This window comes from Garra rufa, chromosome 14, assembly GCF_049309525.1.
Source record: "Garra rufa chromosome 14, GarRuf1.0, whole genome shotgun sequence".
Classification (NCBI taxonomy): Eukaryota; Metazoa; Chordata; class Actinopteri; order Cypriniformes; family Cyprinidae; genus Garra; species Garra rufa.
In genome coordinates this window covers 30,406,159-30,418,265 of record NC_133374.1, presented here as the reverse complement: position 1 = coordinate 30,418,265, position 12,107 = coordinate 30,406,159, and the positions used below count along the sequence as shown (strand labels likewise).

The 12,107-nt window shown below is 33.3% G+C and overlaps 1 protein-coding gene across 4 annotated transcripts in view; it reads right to left on the bottom strand.

Moving 5' to 3' along the window:
• The window catches only part of dscaml1 (Down syndrome cell adhesion molecule like 1), a 125,805-nt gene extending 113,951 nt beyond the window's left edge, over positions 1-11,854 (bottom strand). For all 4 annotated transcript variants that reach the window (XM_073817521.1, XM_073817522.1, XM_073817523.1 and 1 more), the window contains exon 1: positions 11,737-11,854. In XM_073817521.1, coding sequence (XP_073673622.1) covers positions 11,737-11,839 — 103 coding nt within the window. In that variant the 5' untranslated portion in view covers positions 11,840-11,854. The remainder of the gene's footprint in view (positions 1-11,736) is intronic.
• Between the last annotated feature and the right edge of the window lie 253 nt (positions 11,855-12,107).

Here is a 12,107-nt window from a genome sequence, read left to right as displayed (position 1 = left end):
AGAAGCATCTTAACTTCTCTAACAGACACAGTCCACTTTCGCTTGTTCAAAAATAACCTGAACACGGATCTACTCACTTCCTCCTCTAAATCTGCTCTCTCATTCAGTGTTTTTCCTTTGAGCTTTCTCTGCAGAAGTGTTTGGTTCAGGGAAGTCTGTCCAGGTTGGAGTTTATGCCCCTCTCAGCAGGAAATCTGTCAGCCATTCGGAATGTGTTTGTGGCATGCGCATAACTGTGAAAGCACTGGACTGTATATGTGTGTGGCGCCGTGGTGGTACGCTAATAAAAAAAAAAAAAAATCACACTGCGATGCATCCTCACACCTTCCTCTTTCCGATCGTCGTTTTATACTCGTTGCCATGGAGATAAGATAAAACTCACACTGTTTTGGGCTTACAGAAGAGGAGGAGAACGATCTGAACAAAACTGCCTGATAAAAACTTGCACACACACACACACTGGTGCATACATTTCACACTTTTCCAGACAAACTGACACCAATGGCTAAAAGGAACACTTTAAGGCGATAGTTCAACCAAAAATCTTGTTTGTTGTCCTAAACCTACATGATTGTCTTTCTTCCAAGGAAGACACAAGGTGCATTTCTGAAGAATATCCAAACTACTCTTTTCAATATTTAATAAAAGTGAATAAGTAGTTCATAAAGTAGTTCATACAACACTTATATACTATATTCCAAGTCTTGAAAAGTCATATAATATCATCTGTGAAGACAAGGCAAAAATTTAAAGGGACACTTCACATAAAGATAAAAATGCTATCATTATTTACCTACCTGGTCTCATGACGAAAACGTACCTCTGGGAACTTTTTCGCAAGATGCAAAATACGTACCAATAAGTACATATAACTGCAGTTTCCAACAGAAATGAACACTAGAGGTGGTAAAACAGTGAGCACTTGTACTCGCTTTCGTACTAAATTATGATTACAGCTCAATAATTACTGTTTTTGCATTATTGTAAGGGGTAGGTTTAAATTTAGTGGTTGGGGTAGGTGTAGACATTAATGAAACACAATCTAATCGGTAGAAAATGTAAATTATTGTTAGTTTCCGGCAGCAGCTGTATCCTTTCTACACTGTAAAAAGTTTTCACCAGATTCAACTTAAAAACCTTAAAAAAGTTCAGCAGCTGCTTTAAAATTTTAAGTTAAATCAGCTTAAAACTACAAGTCATTTTAACTTATTACAATAAAAATGAGTTGATTTAACTTGTAAGTTGAAATGACTTAAGTTGATTTAATGTAAAATTGTAAGGCAGCTGCTTTTACCAGTTTTTAAGTTGAAACTGGTAATAACATTTTACAGTGTAGCCATAACCCCATATGTTTCGCTTTCTGGGCATAACAAAGATGTGGAAACTTTGGGTATGAATGCCGTCAAAAACATGACTAACGTCGAAAGAGCTGAAAGATGGAAGATCGACAAACAAGATAATTTTCACTTTTGTTCATACTATGCAGATGGTACATTATTTTAAAACGACATTGGAGTTCTAGCACCACTCAACGGACATTTCAAATCAGAACTACGGTGACACATACAAAACCAACGTCACATGAAACGTAACTCACGTTGAATATATCATGAAACGTACATGGCGGTACGTATTTTGCACCTTGCGAAAAAAGTTCCCAGAGGTACGTTTTTGTCATGAGACCAGTTTGTCATTTACTCACGCTGATGTTGTACTAAGCCTATAAGTCTTTTGTTCATCTTCGAAACACAAATCATTACATATTTCATGAAACCTGAGAGATTTCTGTCCCTCACAACCAAAACTTGCTTCCAAAATATTCATATTTGTTTTTTTTTTTAAGTAATCCATACGAAATGTGTGGTTTAATCCAAGTCTTCTGGGTTTAGAACAACATGAGGGTGATTAACTGATGATAGATTTGTAAAATTGTAGTAAAAATCCTGCTGATCCAGTTCACAAAATTATTTGAAAGATTCATTTTCAAGTTCAAATCACTGATTTAATGATCTGGTTAGATTATCAGTGAGTAACAGTTCAAAATTCAGTCTGTTTCTCATAAAAAGCTATCATATGATTTCAGAATCTCAGTGTTCGCAAACAGTGAAGACGTTTTTGTGGGTGACAGAAAATGACAGTTTTCAAGAAGCAGTCTATGGAAACCATGGAATAAAAGAAGAAATAAAAGTACATTTGAGTTCATATTTCAAAATTCTAGCTTTATTCTCGCAATTCCGATATTGTATCTGATATATAAACTCTGAACTTGGACATATAAACTTGCATTTGCGAGAAAAATAGTCAGAATTCTGATGTAAAATATGTAAATGTTATGCAAAATATTAAAGGTTTAAATATTTCAATCTGTAACTGTAGGACTGCATATGTAAATATTATGAAGTTTAAATCAAATTTATGTTTTAAAAGTAAAATAATCATAGCAGGTCTCATCCATGGTCTGTCTATTCAAATGACTGTGTTTAACTTTAAATGGCGTCTTTGACGGCAGTATGTTATAAAAATGATTTGCATTCTGATTCTGACATCCAAAGGGAAAACTTTTTTTGTTCTCTTATTCCATGGACAACCTGATCTCATGATGACAAATGTGGGAACCTTTTCGCAAGATGTGGAATACATACCGCCATGTACGTTTGTCCACTGAGTGGCGCTAAAAGAGAGTTTGTTTGTTTTTTCCTTGGAACAGATGAACGTACATATGGTACGTTTTATGTGACTTGTTTTTTTTTTTATGTGTCACTGCAGTCCGTTGAGTGGCGCTATAACTCTAATGCTATGTGACATTCTTAAAATTAACATACAAGTGTTAATACCAGATAGTATGAACAAAAAGCGAATGTGACGTAAAAACGCAATCGCAATGCCGCTTTAGCTGGTTTTTCAAACTTCAGCTCTTTCGTGACTTACAGGATTTGTACCCAAGCATTCCGCATGCTAAATCCAATTCTGTGCCGGCTGAGCTACCGGGCAAGCTTGTTACGTTCAGAAAGCAAAACATATGGAGCTGTAATCATAACTGTGTACAAAAACGATTACAAGTGCTTGGTTTTTACCACTTCTAGTGTTCATTTCTTTTGGAAACTGCAGTGATATGTACGTATTGGTACATATTTCACGTCTTGCGAAAAAATTCCCACAGATGAGTTTTGATCATAAGATCAGGTAGTCCATGGATTTGACCTGTTTCCCTCCACAATGTTTGCGCAGCAAACAAATTTGTCTATACGGACCTTTAATGGCGCCAGGATGTGTTTATAAGCTGTTTGAACTGTCATTCTCATCCTGATGGCACCATTCACTGCAGAGGATCCACTTTAATGACAGAGCCATTCCTCATTTACTTTCATTACATTCAAGCGTTGATCTTAAAATGTTCACCTTTTCTTCACCTGATTAGTTATTCTCTCCCAGTTTGTGTATATGTATCCAAGTGCTACAGTCTTGGACTTATCAGGTAGTCAAATATTGACACTTGAGAGAGCAGCAGCGCGGCCACTTTCTGTCACTCATGGAGTTTAATAGTGTATGTATGTTAATATAGTGCAAAAATATCTGCTGCTGGAATACACCAGTGATGCTAAACTAACAGAGGACAAGAAAATGGGGACAAAGGGGCGACTGGAAGTGGAGAGCTTGATTATTACAGATCAGCAGTGTGTCTTTTACTGGATTGTAAAGAAAAGGTATATTGAGTGGGCTCATCCTGCTAACAATGGAATAAGAGCGTGGGCTTTTACAGCTAAAATATATTTTATCACTAAAAAACAAGAAGATTATTCCAGTTTTGCTTCATTTTCCTTGAAGTGTCAAGCTGATTCGGAACTATAGCCACACACATCAACACTCACACTCACAAACTGCACCACTATTTGAGATTTACTGCAAACAAGATGCAGTTTTTCCTCGCCCTTCATATAAATAGTCCTATCAGCATAATGATCCCACATCGCACATGCTGACGTGCTTATTTCTTTATTTCTTTTCCATTTCAGATCAATAATTTAGCATCCCTCCATCTTTTTTGCATTTCATTAAATTCACACAGGAATTGCCTGGATGTTATGAACCTCATCCCAGTGTCATCAATGGGAAATAGCAAAATGGCTGAATGACACTTTCAAAAAGGGGCTAAAGTGGAGGGAGACCCCAAGATCAACCAGTCTAGCTAAGAAAATTTTACTTAAAGGAACAGTGCACCCACAAATAAAAATTTGCTAACATTTTATTGACCCTCAAACCATCTAAAATATCGATAAGTTTGTTTCTTGATTGAAAGAGTTTTAGAGAAATGTGACCCTACATTATTTGCTCACCAATGGATCCTCTGCAGTGAATGGGTGCCGTCAGAATGAGAGTCCAAACAGCTGATAAAAACATCACAATAATCCACAAAATAATCAATTAACATCTTGTAAAGGGAAAAGTGTGTTTTGACCAAAATATAAGTCCATAATCCATTATAATGCTTCTTCTACACTGTTAAAAATAAAGGTGCTTCACAATGCCATAGAAGAACCTTTTTTGTCTAAATGGTTCCTTAAAGAACCTTTAATATCTGAAGAACCTTTCCGTTTCACAAAAGGTTCTTTGTAGCGAAAGAAGGTTCTTCAAATTATAAAAAAAGGTAAGAAAGAGATGGTTCTTTAAAGAACCTTTGACTGAATGGTTCTTTTTGGAACCAAAAACAGTACTTCTATGGCAGAACCTTTTAAAGCACCTTTACATTTAAGAGTGTAGTAAAAACGTCCATCCTCTGTTGTCCTCTCACATCAAAACCCACTGACATAATGGTTTTGGACCATGTTTGCTTGTAAACAGTGCTTGATCTATGCATATTTCTCTCCTGATGCAGGCAAGATGACGTTTTCACTAAAGGAAGCAATATTATGAACAGAGGACTCTATATCTTAGCCAAAAGCAATGGTTTGAAGTTAAAATGTGGGTTATGTGTGATGTTTTTATTAGCTGTTTGGACTCATTCTGATGGCACCCATTCACTGCAGAGGATCCATTGGTAAGCAATTGGTGTAATGATAAATTTCTCCAAATCTGTTCTGATTTCTCCCCACATTTATAAATGCCAGCTGTATTTTAGAGTCAAAAGCAAAGTGTGTAATTTCTGTGGCAGCTGCAGCTCAAAATTATAATACAAGAATGAGTTCACATCTAAGGTCAGAGTTTAGTTTAAGGTTAGTCTGTAATAATAATAGTTGGCTTTATTTAGGAACAATAGAAGTCAGTGGGGCAAACTGAGACGGTGGTGAGGAAAATCTGCATGTTGGCCTGGTGTAAGTTTTTTTTTTTTTAATTCCCAGCTAAAACAAGAGTAGACTAATGACAGGCAGTGTAATTGAACCTGCAAATCCTGCTCTAACTCCTCACCGCTCTCTCTGATCCTCTTACACATCTTGCCATCTTAAACATGAGTCACACAGCAGAAATCAGCTTACTGCTTCACACACATACACACACTCTCTCCGGCCCTCCTACGCATACAAGTGAACCCTACCGCTATTACACCATTAATAAAAAAGTACTACCGTCAAATTACCAGTTTCTCTTTCTTTTAGGTATTTGCCATGGTAACATATTTTATTGAAAGCTCTAGTTCCTGATCTGAACCTATTGGGGTTCATGTCAGGTTTAGGTTTCTCAAATTCTTATAACAGGTTAAATTTGTACTGTTCAGTAGTTTGGGGATGGTAAGATGGCCTTCTGCTCACCAAGGTTGTGTTAATTTGATCAAAAATAAAATAAATATTAATTTTTTTTTTTATAATTTAAAATAACTGTTTTCTATTTTAATGTATTTTAAAATGTAATTTATTTCTGTGAAGGCAAAGCTTAATTTTCAGCATCATTACTCCCATCTTTGGTGTCACATGATCCTTCAAAAATCATTCAAATATGCTAATTTGCTGGTCGAGAAACATTAATTATTATTTATAATATTAATAATGTTAAAATCAGTTGTGCTACATTTATTTGTTTATTTCAGGATCCTCAAAATAACAGAATTCATATAAATATTTTGTAACAATGAAAAAAAAATGTCACTGTCACTTTTGTTCAATAAAAGTATTGATTTCTTAAATAAGTAAATAAATAAATACATTTTACTAACCCAAAACTCTTAAATGGTAACAATAATTATAATCAAATATGTATAAATTTGGATGATTGAAAAATAATAAAAAAATCAAACAATTTTGAACAATAATAACTTCATTATTGATTATTATTGATTTAAGTAATAAATAAAATAATAATAATAATAATAATAATAATAATAATAATAATAATAATAATAATAATAATAATAATTATTATTATTATTATTATTATTATTATTATTATTATTATTATTATTGTTGTTGTTGTTATTATTAATACAGTTGTGCTACATTTATTTATTTATTTCATGATCCTCAAAAGGAAAGCTCACATAATTAATATAAATATTTTATAACAATGAAAAAAAAGAACTTTACTGTCACTTTTGTTTAATAAAAGTATTAATTTCTTTAAAAATGATAAATAAATAAATAAATAAATAAATAAATAAATACATTCTACTAACCCCAAACTTTTAAATGGTAACAATAATTATAATCAAATATGTAGAAACATGGATGATTAAAATGTAATAATATAAATAATAATTTATATAATTTATAAATAATACTACTACTACTACTACTACTACTACTACTACTACTAATAATAATAATAATAATTATTATTATTATTATTATTATTATTATTATTATTATTAATGTTGAAAACTGTTGTGCTACGTTTATGTATTTATTTCAGAATTCTTTCATAAAATAAAGCTCAAAAGAACAGAATTCATAAATAAATTTAGGGACTTCACTGCCCCTTTTGTTCAATAAAAGTATCAATTTATTTAAAAACTACATTCTATAATAATAATAATAATAATAATAATAATAATAATAATAATAATAATAATAATAATAATAATAACCCAAACTTTTGAATGGTATCAATAATTGTAATCTAATATGTATTATAAATCAAATTTTAATAAAATATGTAAACTTGAATGATTATAATGTAATACAATTTCATATATTAATACATTTCTTATTAATCATTATTGATTTAATTAATGAATACAATATTTAATGATGATAATAATAATAATAATAATAATAATAATAATAATTATTATTATTATTATTATTATTATTAATAATAATTTTAATTATAAAAATTGCAATCCTCCCATTCATCTAATTCTCAATGATGTCAATAACGTTAAGATTTTCATTAAATAACACTTTCTGTTTTAGGTTTTTGGCTTGTATCCTTTCATATGCATTCAGAAGTTCTGAATATAGTGTACACTTCATATATATATATTTCACTTTTATGATGGGTTTTTTTATATGATTTTTGAGCTTGGCAACACTAGTCACCATTCACTTCCATTACATTGTAAAAAAATCCTTTTAAGCAGCCTTCCTTTATTCCACAACATAATTAAAGTCTATTATATTTATCAAGATAAACCAGAGGGTTAGCTTTGCTCATGCTGAAGCAGATCATTTGAATTTTTTTAGCTCGATTGATGTGCTGGGTAATCTTTAAGCAAAGAGTGTCAGAGTCAGTTTGCTAGAGCTGGAAGTGTGACCTTCTGTTAATCCATTAAAGCGACTGGTTAATCAATTAAGCTGGAAGTCACGGTCAGCCACAACAATGCTACACAACAGAGAGAGAAGCAAACAACAAAAGCGCTGACCTGGAATCACACAAACATATGCGTCACCACAAGTTTTCCCACAATCCCCCATATCGTGTGGATGACCACTCACAAGTTCACATCTATGACAAGAGAGAGGGGAATCCAAGCATGTAATCAATCGATACTTGCTGGAAACCTCTGGACCCCTTATACTGATACACATTGACACAGCGGCTAAAGCGGATCAATGAGCGCTCCGGTGTGAAGGGCAGGGAGACGCACACCTCCATTGAGAAAGATGAACTGAGCAAAGAGAGAAAGAGAGAGACTCTAGTCACTGATTCCATCTGACTTGGCCGGTGTAAGCAGCACCTATTGATTTTCCAATCAACTACAAGGCCAGGGTTCACACAAATGTACACACACACACACACACTCCGCCACTTGAGCTAGGAAGTCCGCTACTCAAGAAAACTGCTATCTTGTTTGAACGCACACACAAAGCACTCTTGGCAGAATCATTTTGCTGCCTTTAGAGGGAATTTGATAAAGTGGAAAAGCATTTGTCCACTACCAGACTGGATTTATCACACAAACAAACACACATATACAGGGCGGGAGTTACTGGGGAGGTCTGAACACCCTGATTAAGTGTTGAGCCCTCTAAAAGGAAGAAGTTTTCAGGGTTATGATACACTTTGTTGTCCAATTAAAGGGGCAGTTCACCCAAAAATGAAAATTCTGTCATTAACTCTTAAAGACCTAGAACATTTTTGGGACACCTGAGGCACCTGTACATTTTTTTTTTTTCTCAGACCTATTCTAGCAGTCATCATCAATTGTCATATATCATTATAAAAATAAGAACTTTAACTTTATGCCTAGCTAATTTAAAAATTACAATTTTCTTTTTGTTTTCTCTAAAAATGAGTGAACTTCCAGAATTTTAGAAAAACGCTAGCAACAATTGGATGTTGTTTTTTTTTTACTGTGTACTTAAACAAAAACTCCTGAAGTTAGATTTTTTTTCTTTAGAAATTTGTATTTATGTGTTTTACACTTCCAAATAAAATTTTGTCTATACATAACATTCCCCAAGCAAGATATAGCATATATTACAATATTATTATAGGGGCTTTTCAGTTAAAAACAGGCCTATTTAGTTTATTGACAATATAGACCTGTCTAAAAACGTGTTATATAATAGCAAAACACAGTAAAAAAAAATACTTTTTAGATAAATATATTCTTAATCTGAGTATGAACAATAAACACAAATAGTGTAGGAATTAGTGAAAACAATTGCACAAATTGTCTTGTGCAACAAAAATATAAACGGTCCAAATTATTCACAAACTACACACAAAATGAGAGAGAAATATACAGAGTGCAACAGAAAAAATAGTGCAAATAATCTTTACAAACTATATGAGAATTAGTTACGTAATATAACAACCAAAAAAATCGATCTGCTGGCTGTAGTCTGCGTCAGAATTTATTTTACCGGGACATTGCCTAGTGGCGCGAAAACCTAAATTCCAGTGCTTTATCCAATATGTACTGCTGTTTCATCCTTGTTTTTGGTTTGTGTTATGTCAAAGGGCTCTGTCGTGAGTATTTCTGTGCTTTTTTGAAGAATGCTGTCATGCAAACGTGTTATTTTGCGTTTGTTTTCATGTATGCAAGACGCACTTTACTTTCACCTTGCGTTTGTTCAGATTTCCAAAGAAACTTGCTAATTGGTGGTTCAAAAGACCAAAACCTATTGGTTAAAACCTATTGGTTAAATAGATTACAGTTTGAACCAATCTGGGCACAGGGGTGGGGCATCAACAATCGTTCCTGTTTGGCTCAGAGGGCTCTGAGAGAACCGAAATGCATTGGTTTCATCTGACGAATCAGTGCTGAGGAAATCTGATGACGTAATCACGCTCACTACGGAGACTCTGAATATCCAAATGAGACAAATGTGATATCACTGAAAAGAGTAGGCTCTGTGCATTACGAGACTAAAGCATTCAAATTGAATTGGTAGTTCAAAAGTTATTAAACATTTGAGAACAATAGTTATTTTAGCCACCGGCCACTGTCTCTGTCTTTGGGGGTTAATTACTCACCTCATGTCATTCCAAAACTGTAAGAACACAAATTAAGATATTTCTGATTAAATTCGAGAGCTTTCTGACCCTGCAGACAGCAACACAACTGAAATGTTCATGGCCCAGAAAGGTAGTAAGGACATTGTTAAAATATACCATATGACATCTGTGTTTAAACCTTAATTTTATTAAGCTACAAGAATATTTTTTGTGCACAAAGAAAACAAAAATCACAACTTTATTCAATAATTTCTTCTCTTGCGCATCAGTATCCACTGTGCATTCATGAGAGCACCATTATGCAGAGTCAGAAAGCTCTTAATTTGTGTTTCGAGGGTTTGGAATGACATGAGGGTTATTATTGACAGGATTTTCATTTTTTATTTTTTTTTTCACACATTTTTGGGTGATTTTTGTCATCAATTTCTAGTTATGCTATATTATTATCAAATATCGGATTACATTTTTTATCAGCTTGTTTTGTTTCAGTTTGCACAGGTTTTGAAAAAATTGTCCACCAGCAGTGCTTTTTCCCCCCATTAAACAAATGTATACACTCAGATAAATGATAAACCTGTTCAAGCAGTTCCTAAAAAAAAAATAAATAATAATAATAATAAAAAATGAAGATTTGGTGATAATATAGTATAATGCGAGAACATTGTGCAATGTTTATAAGGTGGGTCATTTATGACTAGGATTGAAAAAAGGTGGAAAATTTCCAGTAAATTTCGGAAACATCCCAGGATATTTTGGAATCTTCCAGGGATTTTTGGAAAGTTTACGGAAACTTACCAGAAATATTTCACCCTTTTGCAACCCTATTTATGACTGTGAACACCAAATTACATAAAGGATTTTCAGCACTACTAAGATTAAAACAAAAACTAAAATATAAAAATAAACTATTAATTTAATTATAATGATACATTATACAACAATAACACTGTATTAGAGGCACAAATCCAAACACGATTAGATATGTTACGTACACCATTATGAAACATAAAAGATCAAACTATTTTTTCCCTGTGATTTACATGAAATATGTTTGTCAAAAACTATGAACCAACATCTGGTCCCAATCTAGTTATGCGTACTGAGTCATACCTTAATTTAGGCTGAATTTGAAACCATGTTAGTCCTTCTCAGACAAACCTCCCTGGACATTACCCCCATGAAAATCTTTGTGTAATGCTGCACGCATACAACATTAGACAATACTTGGAATGAGTGAGAATCATCCGTACAAGGCATTACATGTCTTGATTTAGCTCCATTTTGTTGAATTGTCCTATTTTTCTGTTTCCACTCCATCCAGACACAACAAGAGATTTCGAAAAAGGCCAAAATGAATTAGGACCATAATGAGAATATTAGGGTAAATTTAAAATCAAGAAGAAGGGCTTTCATTTTCATTTTAAAACCTCAAATGAATGTTCAATGAAAAAACGCAATCGTAAATTGTAATTGTATAGTCAAAAAACCTTTTTCCTTATGCTGCCAGTAAGAGGGTCACCAACCTATAAGGCATTAAATTATACACCGTAAAACATATTTATAACCATATGGGATTTAGCATTTTCCATGCTGAATTGTGGGGCAAACTTGTGCAGAATAGATTTAAATATGATAAAATCTGTTTGTAACAATGTTTACTCATGCTGACCGGATTCTGTTTGGACTTCCAAAAAACACCAGTTGTTTTCCACACTTTGAAACCAGAATGACCTTCCCGTCCTTTAAATGACATAAATAAATAAAGTAAATAAACTGCAAACTGCAAGTGCAAAAAGGCTTCCTTTACAGATTTAGGATCTACTGCACATACAAAATGAATGAAAACATAACAGATTTCAAATCTGTTGTTACTTTAGGAGCCCAACCATGCAAGGTATGTCTTACCTGGGACGATGGAGACAGTGTCCTTCTCCCAGGACACCACACTGACGTACTCCTGCACAGCAGAGGGGATGAGGCACTTGAAGACGGCCACGTTGCCCCGCATGGACCTTTGGTCCGCCACGCGAACCGTGTAAGGTTCCCTGAACACTGTTCATGATGAGGCAGAAGAAAAACAGAGGTTAATTAAATTTATATAATTAAATTTAATTAAATTACATTTTGAATTTAAAAATTTATTTAATAATTTATTTTATTTTATTTTTCATCTAACAGCGATATTAAAAGGCCTGATGTTTTTGGATTCACAAATGCATCAATTTATTTAACGTATATTACTGTATTTTGAGACGGAGACTGAATCTGAATCAAGA